The sequence below is a fragment of the Pholcus phalangioides genome, unplaced genomic scaffold (assembly GCF_987345545.1).
Source record: "Pholcus phalangioides strain wild (caught in Gottingen) unplaced genomic scaffold, Ppha-v1.0 ptg000007l_1, whole genome shotgun sequence".
In the NCBI taxonomy this organism is placed as follows: domain Eukaryota; kingdom Metazoa; phylum Arthropoda; class Arachnida; order Araneae; family Pholcidae; genus Pholcus; species Pholcus phalangioides.
In genome coordinates, this window is record NW_028301600.1 from 27,583,015 (window position 1) to 27,597,868 (window position 14,854).

Sequence of the window (14,854 nt, forward strand, 5' to 3'; positions counted from 1 at the left end):
TCCTGTTTAGATGTTTCATGTTTGAATTCTGTACCATACGCTAGGACACCTACTTTTGGTCGCAATACTTGAAGTAATATGCATGAGGTAGTATCAGTTTATTTGAATTCCTCACAAAGCGATATGAAGCTGGATTGGTGAAATAAAATATTGATGTCCATAATATCATTTCTGTGTAATAGTGGGCAGCTTTCATAAAACTCAGTTCCAACTATTCATGCAGAAAGGATAAATTCACTTATTTTACCATGAAGTACTCTAGTTTTTTCCTAGGAACCACTCATAAGAAGACTCAGCTACAAGATGATTATCGAGCGAGACAGTGACACTCTTTGAATTGCTTTTCATTGATTTCATTATTTTTCCTCTGGTGACTTTCTTTTAATTGGTAACTTTGTCGTTCCTTTCTAAGTACGACGAGGGTTCCATTCGGTCTTTCGCTTTCCCTTGCAGTTTGACCTTCCGCTGCAAACACAGCAGCACCGAGACACCTAAAAGAAAATTTAAAATGTTATAGGTGTAGTATTTATAATATTCAGCATATAGGCAACAAAATTATTGAATTATAAAATATTCTGAATAGTGCAAGAATGCTTATACAGGGAAATGACTAACATTTAAATTTAATGGTTTAAAATGCAAGTTGAATTTGCAAACTATATTATTTATTTAAAAAGTAGCCTATCCCGTCACTCAGCACATTAATATTTGTATTTTTAATTAATTATAGACCTGAGAAATGTGATTTACTCAATATTAAAAAAAAAGTTTATATATATTAGATCTGAAAAATGTGCTCCCATGATTAAACAAGTGGATAAAAACTGCTCTCAATGCAGGAGGAAATAAAATTCCGACACGAAACAGCAGCGAACATATCTACTTTCAAATTAATTATGCAAAATAAAGTCAGAAAAAATAAATATTTCAGATGTATTGACTGAATTATGTACAAATAGCTACATACCTTTTTTTTGCCCGTCGTCTGATGATTATTGAAGTTCTTGGCTCATTTTTACAATTATTTAAACGAAATTTCTCCCGCTAATGTGTTACAACAAATAAAAAAGCAATAACAATAAGTAAATAGTAAAATAAATATTAAAAACTTGAAGAATTGAAATTAAATATGACGATAAATGCACGTGGCATGCTTTGTTAAAAACATCCAAAATAGCCACGCTAAGGACCCGGATTGTGACGTCACAACCTTGGCGGAGTGATACATTATGGCTTGTACTTCTAGGAGGCTTTGGTTTTACACAGTTGCCGACAGGTAGGACTAACTGTCTTCCTTCAGTCTTTTTTAAGATGGCGACTGCACAACAGAAATCGTTTTGTGTTTTAAGCTTCGCGAAGTGAGACTCTGTAATAACTGATCATTGTGCTTTTCGTCACTGGTGTTGAACTTTCTACCATTCAGAGCATTAGGTGATGATATAAACAATGATTGTTGACACATGGGTTGTCTAAGTAAAGGGCAATCCACTGGCCTCCCCCCCCCGCATGTCCATATTTTTCGTAATGTAAGCATTTCAAATCAGGTAATTCTCTTTGAAACGCCCTGTATATGTAAATGATGTGAAAGTGATTTTTACACATGATAAAGAAAAAACAATGACATAGGCGAATAAGAAAAGGCTACGAATTCCTAGTGTTTTGGTCTACATAAATTAAATGAGCATGCTGTGTGTGTGTTTTTTTTTTAATTGTTATAAAAAGAATGTGACAAATCAAGTATTAGAACAAAACAATGAACCTCTTCCGCTAATTGTACAAAGTACAGATGACTGGATACCAAGTGAAGATAATTGGAAAGAAAAGTCACATTCCTCAGTGGGGAATCAAATCACCAACCTCACACTTTCCATGCACGTGTTCTACCATTAAACTAAAGAGGACATTTTCTTTCCTAAGAACACTGTTTCTTTTGGGCTGAACGGGACTGCGCAATAGACAGTTCCTAACTCAGCAGCAGTGCCATCTTAATGCATGGGCCCACCCGGGCCCCTCAAGCGAAAAAGGGGCCTTACAAAATGAGATCTGGTTGAAATTTTTGAGAATTTACCAGGTAAGGGCCTTGCAAAAATCACTTGGCCCAGGGGCCCATGTTGGTCTTGAGATGGCCCTGCTCAGCAGCAGCTTGTAACGAAATTAGCCTAGTCATCTGTACTTCATACAATTAGCGGAAGAGGTTCATCGTTTTATTCTATGTTGCCATCTGCAATCTAATTTCATTACAAGCTGCTACTGAGTTAGAAGGCTGTCTATTGTGCAGTCCCATTCAACCCAAAAGGAATACAGTGTTAGGAAAGAAAATGTCCTCTGTTGTTTAATGGTAGAACACGCCATAGGCAGAGATAGACTTGGAAGTCTGGGGGAGGCACATTCATTACTGCTGGGGGGGGGGGGGGCACGATGATGCCAATTCATATATACATATGTACATTAGATCAGTCGACTCCACCTTTGACACTGGGGGGGGGGGGCGGCAGCAAGGCCCATGGAACACGCACCTGTAAAGTGCAAAGTTGGTGGTTTGATTCCCCACACAGAAATGTGACTTTTCTTTCCAATTATCTTCACTTAGTATCCAGTCATCTGTACTTCATATAAATCAAGTATTGTTTGCCATTACTAGCAAGAGAACTATAAATTGAAATTTAAGTGAGTTTTGCATCAAGTTCCCGACTTGGACTACTTTGAAGGGTCATATATTTGGGTTTTTAAAAATATATATCAATTTATAACAAATCAACACCACTGACATGATTAGATTCATTCCAATCAGAAATTTAAAAAAAATTTAAATGGACAATATTAGATAACTATCATAATGTTTTTCAAACATATTAAATTGGAACGTTCCTTCTGATTTGCATGAAGGTATTTAGTTTCATTCTGATCACAGCATCTGACTTATGGAGCTTGGCAGCCGAGTCGAGTGAGAATTCTCTGCCCAAGTGAAATTCTCTGTCAGTCTGATAGTGGTTATATCTCCTCTAATGATGACATTCATGGTGTGTGAAAATGAGTTAGAATTCAAGGTTTTTCTCCTTGTTATTGATTCCTTTGTTTATTACAGAGGTCTTCAACCTTTTTCTAGTCATCAGCACTGCCTTTACCCCTCATCAAAAGAAGAGCACCTTTACGGCAAGTTTGACAAGCTAATGCTTTAAATCAGGATGATTTCAATCCTTGAATGCAATTTGTACAAGGTGTTTAATTGGAATTTTGATCAAATGTTCGCAAGCACGAAACTGGGCATGAGCATCAAGCACTCTGGGTGCTTCAGGGAGCACCATGGTGCTCGTGAACAACGGGTTGAAGATGCCTGGTTTATTATATCAGGCAAAGGATTATTGCCCCTCAATATATAACTGAACTCTTTGACAAATACTGGTTACCATTAGAACTTAGATAATGATTTGCATTGGTTGAGATAACTTGTAATTCAGTGCCAAGAAAATTGCAGTTCCTGCTTGATCATCTCTAATTTCTAATGCAGTCTTTTAATTTTGAAGGATCTGAGAGAAAACAAATGGTAATTCTTGCTTTTTATAACAAATGATGTTTTACATCTTGTTGTAGAATAATGATTATAACTGGTGTCCATACGAGAAGAGTCTAGACAATATTTGCCCAAGATCAAATTGAAATTTGTAAGATGATTATATCACACATATAGGAAATACCTTGCATATTATACTGGCTGTCTAACAGTTACGTTTGTACTATTTGAGTTTCAAAAGTTTTTTGATATTTTCCTATATTTACAATTGTGAGCAAATTCACAGATGAAGTGAAGGGGTATTCAGGAATCAAAGCAATAAGGAGAGGCTCCAGACAAACTTGGATATGATTGCAGCATGGGTTAACGATTTGAGCATGACTTTGTGTTGGCAAGTGCATGGTCGCTTATTTTTGTTCAAACAACCCACGATATACTTAAGAGTTGAATGGAGGTTTCATTCTGACTGCAACTAGGGTCACCAATTGAGGAATTCTCATAGACGAGCGGCTTAAGTATTCTGAAAATTGTTCAGCACTAGTCACAAAAAGTGTATAGAATTTCCAGTTTCATTTTCAAAAAATTTTTGTATTCTCCTAAAGTGATCATTTTTCTGGGGCTTAGTCTATGTTGGAATGGAGTATGCTGTAAGGTTTTGAAGACCATATGTACAGAGGGACATAGACTTGGTTGAGGAGTGCAGAGAAGAGCCACATCTGCTCTTGATGGCACACTGGGCTTAAGCTATGAAGAGAAACTTTTTCTTTTTAATATGTTAATATTGGAAGAGCGCAGATGTGGTGGGGGATATGTTTGACGTGTTAAAAATTTTCAACGGGATGGATAGGATGGACCATGTGTTATTAATACATCATCAATCAACTGCTTCACCAATATCATTTGATACAAGACAATTGCAGGTTGTGGTATTGCAGGAAATTTTTCTCTAATAGGGTTGGGAATAAATCAATGAAAACATTTTTTGGTAGAGATAAAATGTCCCAAAAATGGTTGATGTGCCCAAAAATGGTTGATGTGCCGCTGTGGTGGTCGAGTGGTTATAGTGCCGGACTCGTGATGCGAGGATCCGGGTTCGAACCCCACAGTGGTGGTCGGCTGAAGTTGGTTTTCTGTGGTTCCCAACTTCAAGGCGCAAATGCGAGCCGATCTCCCCGTTAAAAAGTCTCGCCACAGAGAGCAACAGTCCTACAACGTAAATCATTCAACCATAACACTTCACTCATAGTTAGTAAAACTGGGGGCAGATGACAGCACTACACATAACAAGCATTACACAGAAACAAACTTTACGTCAGGTTGCACTACACGTACACGCACATTAACGCATGTACCGATTCGTTGGGGGGTTCCGCGGGGGGGGGGTGCATGTGTGGTGTAGCAGTAGTAGGTAGGGGCTCGGGGATCCATGATGTGCTTAAGTCAGCCACCTCGTTGGGCAATTTGCCTGTTGTGGCGTTGTATTTGTATATTTGTATATTTGTATATTAAGAAACGTCAAAAATTTGGTCGACATAAAAAAAAGACTGCAAATACTTAAAGAAGATAGATAGCACTATTTTTTTTCAATGAGAAGTAAGAAAAAAAATGAGGACTGCTGTGCAGTTCGGATTCGAACTCTGACTTGATGGGACTTGTCCCTATAATTCTTACGCACTATCATAACACAACTCATCAGATGCTGTTTCAACATGACTTCGCAAATTATGATCAATCGTATGTTAAATACTGATCTCTGTTATTGTTGAGTAATACAGATTGCAGTTATTTTCTCGCTTTCTTTTATTTTTTACCTTTGAAAAATTATGATGCAAATTCTTTTTTTTGCAAATTATAAAAAAAATGAATTTTAAAATCCATTTTTTTAAATTCAAAATGTATCTTAAAGAATCCACTGCATCTTTTTTCAGTCATTGCCTGATTTCACAGATCCTCTGATCTTTACTATAAAACAGGATATGGATTTAATTACATTTATAATAGAATGTATTAATATTCTATATGAACAATAATTGTTCATATGCAATATTTGTTTCCATTGGAATATTTAATTTTTTTCCTATTTAATTTAATTTAATTTTTTTCCATTGGAATATTTAATTTTTTCCCTATTGAAAAGTTCTAGATTATTGCAATTTTGTTTGAATTGAAAATATATTTTCATTCATCTTGTGATAATCAGTAACGAATAAGTGAATAATTTCGAAATTCTCAAAATTTATTTTGTTTGTCAAATATTTTGGATAATTTTCAATATTTTAATCTGGAACAATTTTCCAATTTGAAAGAAATTTGTGATTTTTATGATATAAAGTCATTTACATAATTTAATAGCAGTAATTTCATGACCTTCATTGATCACTATTTCATTAAGGTCATCAAATATCACACTTCATGGTCACTAAATGACTTTGAAATGATGTGATTTTTTTTATATTTTTTTCACTGGCATCATTCAGGAAAAACGACCCAATTTTCACATCATATTTGATGTCAGGTGACTACTTGAGGAATAGCTTACCCGGGGGTTGTGAATTCTAACACACTTGACACGTTCAAAAGAAATACAATAAATGTATTGGGATAAATCGAGAAGCTATCCATACTTAGATAAGACAACCATAAGTTTTTTATGGGCAGTGTATTATACAAGGGCATCCATAATTAAAAGACCCTATTTTAAAGTAGCCTACAGGCAGAGTCATCAAAAAAGTATGAAATTTTGTTTAGGACTTCATGCTTAGGCTTTTCCACACATTGCAGTGTGTGTTAAGAATGTTCTTAAAACACATTTTACAGAAGGAATTGTCATCAGCCGGCACTTCCTTAATCTATGGCCCTGATCCCCGGACCTTAATCCATGCGACTTTTAACTTTGGGGCATTTGAAACATATGGTAAGTAGTAACAATCCAAGAACTTTACCTAACCTTAAAGGCAGCATTTCACACCACGTGCTGAACATTTCCCTGTACACACTTTGGTCAGTTGTGGAACATGCCATCTTGCGATTTCACATGGTATCTGAAAATGATGGCCATCATTTGGAACATGTTTTGTTGCAGTAACAATTGTAAAAGTGTTAACAATTGTTAAAAATTGCAAACGTTAGCCTAAATGTGTTTTTTCTCAATAAAACGTCTTCTGGTGGCGACATGTGCAATTACTTTTTTCCCCTGAAACAAATTCCCATCACTCCAAATTTCACAATTTTCTGATGACTGGTTTCGCATGTGAGCTACTTTAAAATGGGGTCTTTTAATTATGGACGCCCTGTATTTTATCATAATTATTGGTTTTTATTGCTCTTATTGGGTTGCTGTATCTTTGATATATTTTAGATATATCTAATATATATCGGCATCTCTTTTTCCAGCTGCCTCGTTAGGCATTTTGTCTGTTGTGGCCTTTGTATTTGTTTACGAAAAAAAATCAGTTTTTTTCTTTGGTGAAAACAAATTTAAAATATTAAGATTTTATGTACTGTCAATTTTTTTTAGACTCACAAGAATTGCTCATACCTTAGGATGTCATGTAAGCAGCAAGAAACACAATGGTGTTGATGTGAAGTTTGTTGAATTAAAGATACCACTTTTTGTTCCCAATGAAAAAGTATGGAAAAGGAAAACTCGATAAAAAATGTTTTGAAATATATATACCAAAAGTTGATATTTCTGTTTACTTCTGAAGACACAATCTCAAATCACCCTATAATATATATTTTGTAATTGGTTTAAAACCATATATATTACTTGATTTTCTTTTAATATTTTATTGTAAGGCTTTTTTTCAACTGATTTGTGAATGTCCGAATAGATGAAGTGGATGTACTGTGTGACAGCATTGATACAGAACTTTCAGGTTTATTCATGCAATATTCTTGATCTTGAGGCAAATGTGATTGACTTTCAGAGATATTGTTAGCATTATACAAGAATTCAGCGGTCGTGGGAGTCAACAATAGTGGAGGGGGAATCTGCTCCAGTCAAATATGGTATTGGAAAAGAAGCTGAATTTATAACAATCTAGAGACAAAAATGTTTTAATTTTTGGGAGTGGTCAAGTCTATGGGACAAGGGACAAATGGGAAAGTTTAGTCAAGACACCAGAAGTATCAAAATTTACATGACCATGAGTAATCTTATAAAGCATGGCTAAATGAGAAATAAATCAGTGAGTAACAAGAGGGTGGAGATTGAGTTCACATTTAAGATCAGAAACTGACACAAAAATGGACCAACAGTCATAAATAAACTAAGTGGGGATTTATTTTGTATTGATTCAAGTTTGTCAATATTACTGGAGGTGTAAGGATTGCAGTTGCATAGCAAAGTACTGGAGAAATGTAAGTTTGATAGCAGAGGAATCTGACATTCCGAATTCAGTGTTTAAGATTGCAGTGAAGAAAGAGAAGTTTGTTCAGGCATTTCTGGTAGATTTAATCAACATATTTATTCCAACATAGGTCAGGTTTTTCTGTAAAATTCACTTAGAAGCTACATCATTACATATAAATTACAGTGAAACTCCTCTAAGACGGCCACTCAGCGCTCCGTAAAAAAGTGGCTGTCTGTGGAGGTGACCGTCCAATAGAGGTACGAAAGAAAAAAACACATTTTAGGAGGAGCCATGTCAAAATAATGGTTTTTAATGTCATAAAAAAATCTTATGCGCAATTTTTTTATGCTTGATCTTATTTACATTGCCTTAAAAAGCAGATATACAGTGAAACCTCACAACAACAATACTTGATTTAACGATAAATCCCTCGACAATGTTGTTTTTTTTCAAATCTTGTTTGGAATCGTCTGTAGTATGTAATGTCAAACTCCTCAATACACTGTTATCCTTTACTATGATAAACCCCCTCTATAATGGAATTTTTTTAGGAGGATTTCGAAACTGCTACATTTTTATTTTTCACTCTAAATGCTCTTCAATATATTTTTAAACTAGTATCATATTTCAGTTCTTCCAAGGATGTGTTGAATCGGTATAGGGCATCACCAAAAGTGTTCGGTATCGCTACTTTTTGTGTGATACACCAAAGTTTATTACAAAATTTTTTACAGGAGCAATTCATCTGAATTTTGTTTATCAATTAAAATATTATATGCCGAATAAATACTTGAGTGCATTTTTTGGTACTAACAATGCTGATTTATAGAAGATGCCAACGGCAGCATAAATTTAATGATGTGATGATGTGTCTGGGTATAAGGATAATCCCTCTACAATGATATTTTTTTCTTGGTCTGGTATTTTCATCGAAGTTTCACTGTATTTTATGCAGAACTTGAAATACCAGATCATCTGATCAATTCCTCAATCTGTGTTATCAGGGTCCGTTCTTTCCTTATAGCAAGTACTGTACATGTTCTTTCTTCACATTTCTTTTATTCTCACTGTTGTTGTACTCGATCACTGAATCTCTGCTTGCTAAAAAAGTGAAAGTATCCACAAATTCAAAACTTTCACATCCTTTACTTATTTAGTAAAGGTTATTTGGTTTACCCTGTCACTCCAAGAGCAAATTTTTCAACTCTTATCAGCTAGTAGCAAAGGTATAGTATTAACCTTTGTCATCTCCTATTTACAAATGTTTCCAACGTGAGGGTGTCGCACATGAACAAAAAATCTGATTGATCTGAAAAGGTATTTATGCTGATTTGTAAAGATTATAAGGTTATACAAAGAGAACTATCAACTCTGAATGCATTTGGAGAGAAAAACTCACAAAAATTTTTTTCTCAACTTTTATCTATAAGGAAGTGGCCGAAGAATGAGGGTAATTTTTGTATTATATATTTCTATGGAGCCTTTTGTCCGTTCTAAGAAAAACTGGTTGTGCAGGGAAATTGGCCACAGAATAGTGTTGGCCACCTATTTCAGTTTCGCTGTACTTTCAAAGTTTTGAAGCAGTGAAATTTTTTCAAGAACAATCATCTGATAGAAGTATCCCTTTTCCTTTGATGAGAATACTTACATTATCCTTGTAATTTCTAAACAGTATGAATTCATGATTTTTCCCAAACGGCTTATGGAGGGGGGATGTCAAGATGGCTGTTAGTCTGCTCTATTTTTGCCCATGCTTGTTTTAAAAAGTTATGCATATATTTTACCTATGTATTCCCAAATTTTTTATTTAAGCTTAAACTGGTATGGTGTGGATCACATCCCTACACAGTGCATGGCCTGTACTATACCGATTATGGGTTAAAAATCAACTAATAGCAAAAACAAAAATTTATTGGCATTTGAACATCAGAATACAAACATCAGTTTAAATAATTTTCATACTGAGGAGAAAAACTTTTTCCAGCAATAATAAATATAAATTTTGAATGGCAGTTATAAGTTATAAATACGAGAGTGTAAATATAAAAAAAATCCAGATTAAAATGTCATTGAACAGCTGAGTGTTAGTATAGTAATATTCAGGTAAACACGTCAGAGGATGAGCCCATTTGTAGAAAGATTTTCCTTGCACTCTAACAGTTAGCATTAAAGCATATACTGATCTGATTAGTTCATTTTGTGTATTGTACTAAAGTAACCCCAGCAAACTTCATTGTAAAAAAAGTAGTCATTCACATTAGAACTGGTAAACTGATTTTTGATTCCAAATAACCACTTTTTTTTATAAAGTGAAATCAGATTTTGACTCAATGACATATTCTAGGTTTTCAAAGTGATTTTTTTTAAACCAGTGGTATAGATTTAAATAATCTATGACTAATCAATGACTATTTTTTTTTACATTGAATATGAGTGAAACAGCTATTTGATCTAAACAAGTAAATAAAAACATATTGCAGATAAAAGAATTTTATTTTACATAAGATAATTTTTCGAAATGCACGTTCATACGGAACAAGATGTTTGATAATTTACACTATTTAGCTCGATAACAAACTTGCTATCTTTATTTTTAACTCAATATCTACACGAAATCTTTGTTCCACCAGTCTCGTGATCACTCTTGGTTACCCGTTATGGATGGATTATAAACCTTATGGACAGTGCATTCATTTGATAGTCGCAGATTATATCATATAAATATCATATTTCATCATTTATGTTAAAAAAATTACACAGTAAAAGCTGTATAAGTTCACCATCCATATAATGAAAAAATTTTTGGGTCAACTTGCTAAAGTGTAGGTCCATCAATATTGTAAATTGTAGCATGTGATATGAATGAAAAATTACATAATGTACTTATCTGATCATTAAGGAGTTAATATATCTCGTTCAAATAAAATTTAATTTTGACAAGATATTAATCCATTCCAGCTCTCCCTAGTTTTTTTAACCTCTTTCTGCATCACAAAGCTTCATTGTAACCCTATAAATGGAAGTTGTTTTTCCCTCCCCATTCTATATTTCTGTTTAGTGACCCCCCCCCCCATATAATGTATCTTCCTACTACATACATGAGAGAACGAAAACGTGTAGGGGAAAGTGAGGACAAAAGAAAAATGTGTTTTATCTACCTTCTATTTCTTTCCCTTCCATGCAAACAAGTTTTTAGAATTATTATGCAATACTTCTAATAGAGATCACCCAAATTTGTTGCCAAAGGCGTTTGTACGTGAAGTTTTACTTGTAAAATCATTTTAGGAATCAGTTTGATACATTACAGTTTATTTCAGCTGGATGTTTTTCAATGTTTACATGGGGGCCATTCAAGTATTACGTCGTCAGCTTTTGTCATTTTTTACACCCCCCCCCCTCCCCCATCAGCAAAATTTTGTCAGCAGCTTGGAATATTTCATATCTTCAAAAAAGGGTGGCTGATGGCATAAGCAACCTTCAAACCCCCCTTGTTATCAAAAATTCAGAAAATCCGAAACCCCTTTGATGCTGACATACTTGAATAACCCCATACACATGGAAGTCCAAATTTTTTTTTCCACAATATATAGCTGCTCCTATGAATAATGATACATTGAATTATAAAGATATAGTGAAAAATCTTTATAATATAATTCAATGCTTGAAAAATCTCTTGATTTTAAGTTATGTTTCGTCAGAAAAAGCAAACCAGAGAGGTTTTAACCTCAAGTCATTAAGGTGGTTACAAATAGGTCAACTTCCTACAGGTGACCTTACATTGTTTTGTACGTTGAGATTAAGTGTATTGGTAGTCAAGTTGCAAAGGTTCTGTTTGTTTGGTTCATGGCTGTTTTTGGTTTCCTGAAAAATGATTAAACTTGGACAACTAACAGAAGTAGTCAACTTCACAGGTTTTACTGTACAATGTCAAAATTCTTTCATCATAATGAAAATTTTGGACAGCCATTAACAAGTTTAGATTGCGTTGACTCCAGCATATAAAAATGAGATCAATTTTTGCATATCACAGGTATTGCAAAACACCTAAGAAATTATAATTAGTTACATATACCATTTAAAATAAAACTTAAAATGTTATTAAACCTTATCAAGACAAAGGTACACCAAAACTATTTTGCACTGACCGAATTACATATTGACTAATTAAACAGTGATTCTTCAGTTATGAAGACTTGAAGGTTCAGAGCATAGTGTATAAATATTTAGCTTTGTTTAAGTTGATAAACTGTCTTATAAAAAAAGAGAGAGAAAAGTTGAATATGCTTACATATTATTTACATAACTCCAGAAACAAGATATATAAACTCTAAAATTATAGAACAGTGGAAGAAATGAGTAAATGGTGCATATTTACTTATGTGGTACAGGGTCCAAAAGTCTATAGACATGCTTTTAACAAACTAGAAATCTAAAACCATAAATGTTAGCACTGCATATATTGTTAAGTGGACCTGCCAGATTTATTTTGAACTGCAGTGTCCCTAATGGCAAAATTAGAAATCAAACACTGAAATGAAGCAAAAAAAAATTTCAATTCTAAAATTTTTGAGAATCATCAAGGACAAATGGAGTGTCACCTATGATTAAAAAGCTTTGAACCTTGGACTTATTTCCAGGGACAAATTTAGAATAGAATGGTTTCTTTTATTATGAATTTCAAGTACTCTGTATGATGTGTCAATAATGTATAATACCAAGAGTGTCATTGCTTTTTATTGCTGTAAATGAAACTTTTGCAGATTTATTCCACACAAAAAAAGTTTAAAATGAAAATTTTGGGTACAATTTATGATGCCTGTAACTTTTAAGAAAACAAGTTATTGCTACAATAATGGACTGGCTTCTGCTAATATACAAAAACATTTGTCTTCAAGAAAATAACTAGTGCATAAATTGGTACAATACACATCATAAAATTTCATAGAAATATATATATTATGTATTAGAAAAAAATATTCCATAAGCACAACAGCAAGGAAGATCTATAAAATTTCAGCACATTTAAAATACTTTTTTTCTCGGAATATGATGTCATTTTTTTTAAATCTTGTAACATTAATATAGTAAATTGTTCTAATTAACCCTAGATTATATGAATTTAATCACTTGCTCAGTTCAACACAGCTTGCATTTTTTTACATTTATTTTTAAAATGAACAATGAATATTTTGTTAATCTTGATTTTATTCTTAGTTAACATCTAATGAAAAGAAGAGAATTTCATTCCTCTCCTGATTTTTTTTGTTTTACCCCGTAAATATTTTAAAATACATTTTACAGTTGAACCTCTCTTTTATAGGTGGATACAGTTGAGACTGTGAAAAAAGAGATTCACTTAACTAGTCATGCAAAATACAATGAAATTGCTACGTAAAATTTTTTTAGTTTTCATTTTACTCCAAAATTAATGCATGTACTTGAAGTATATCTTTTAACATGTAAATTCTATATTACAAACACACTTTCTACACCTTTTTTGTGCAAAAAGAGGAAAATAAAACTTATATAGGTGTATTCAATAGCCACATCTGAAACATTATTTACATTGTGTTTGAAGATTTCAGATTGAAAAAAAACACTTAAGTGGTTTGATTTAATTTTCCATTGGAATCTGCACAGGATTACAAAAAAAAATATCCACTTAACCAAGTTATCCTCACATCAGGTATCCACTTAGAGGTCTGACTACTGAATTAAGTACTATCAACATGTTGGATGTATACAATTGTATAAGGATATACGGCGAGTTGTTTTGAATTGTCAGTTTTAAGAAATTAATAAGTTCAAAAATCAAGTTCTTGAGAAATAAAAAAATTGAGTGGTACACATTAACTTCTTAAACTTCACGCTTTTTTGAAGGTCCTATATTTGCCTCTAGGGACTGGCTTTTTTCTCTCACCACTCGTGTGTAGAGCACAAAGCTTGGAGATACTTTTATATATATTTTTTATTCATATATAGTATATAAACCTGTGAAAGGCTAATAGGATGTGACTTCACTAGGTGCACAATACAATGAAATTGGAAGACAAAAAACAGGATATCTCTCTAAGAACAATAAATTATAAACATTAGAACACAAAAATTAATTTTGTCATTTTCGGTTTTTTTATTCCCTTCATAAAACTGACGATTCAATTATCATTAATTGCATTACAACAAAAAGTTATTTTTCCTCCTCAAAAATGGGTAATTGTAGAAAAATTTCTGGCATAAGTGTTGTGTTGAATAAAATTTGTTCTCTACATCATGTCTGATCACAACCCTACAGAAAAAAATTTATCAGAAATATGTTCTGTATTGAGAACATTGGCTAGTAAAGGGTTAAAATGATTCAAAAAACATTCATTTTTTGACAGCAAGCATACTGATAGATACCATAATTCAGCAGCTAAAAATTCAATCTGAAACATGCCACAAAGGATTTTAAACACTGATTTGCATACAATTGAGTTCTCACTGGTTAATACAGAAGATTCGCTCAACAGAAATAAAAAAAATTGACAAATACATGATACAATACAATTTATTATAAATCATAGTGTATAAGAAGGTTGATGTGTCACATGAAGCATACACAGCAAAATTTAATACTGAAGTTGAGTGATGTGCCTGAAATACTAAATATAGATTGTGCAAATGTTTTGGTAAGCTTCCAAGGTATGTGTTTTTTCAAAAAGTCAAAACTTTATTACTCTTATGATTGATATTTTTAAGGGTAAAGTTCTCATGACAATCTTTTCAGGAGTTTGGAGAAAATTTTTTTTTATGTGGGATATTCAAGAAAATGTCGAAGATTCATTCAATATAGTATTGAGTTGATATGATTCCATATTAGAAAAGAACAAATTGGAATGTATTCATCACAGTAAAATGGACATTTGATTATTATGAACGTTACTTTGGCAAATATGAGTGCCTGCAATGGATTCTGCAGGAACTTCGGAAAGTAGTTTTCATCACGAAG

The 14,854-nt window shown here is 33.2% G+C and overlaps 1 protein-coding gene across 3 annotated transcripts in view; it reads left to right on the forward strand.

Annotated features, from left to right (window-relative positions):
- The window catches only part of LOC149085132 (DNA-directed RNA polymerase I subunit RPA49-like), a 43,304-nt gene extending 36,012 nt beyond the window's left edge, over window positions 1-7,292 (forward strand). For 2 of the 3 annotated variants that reach the window (XM_089232955.1, XM_089232954.1), the window contains exon 11: window positions 7,029-7,230. In XM_089232955.1, the coding sequence (XP_089089081.1) occupies window positions 7,029-7,164 (136 nt within the window). In that variant the 3' untranslated portion in view covers window positions 7,165-7,230. Of the gene's footprint in view, window positions 1-7,028 lie in introns of all 3 variants that reach the window. The other variant, XM_089232953.1, reaches the window with a different exon arrangement.
- The last annotated feature ends 7,562 nt before the right edge of the window (window positions 7,293-14,854 follow it).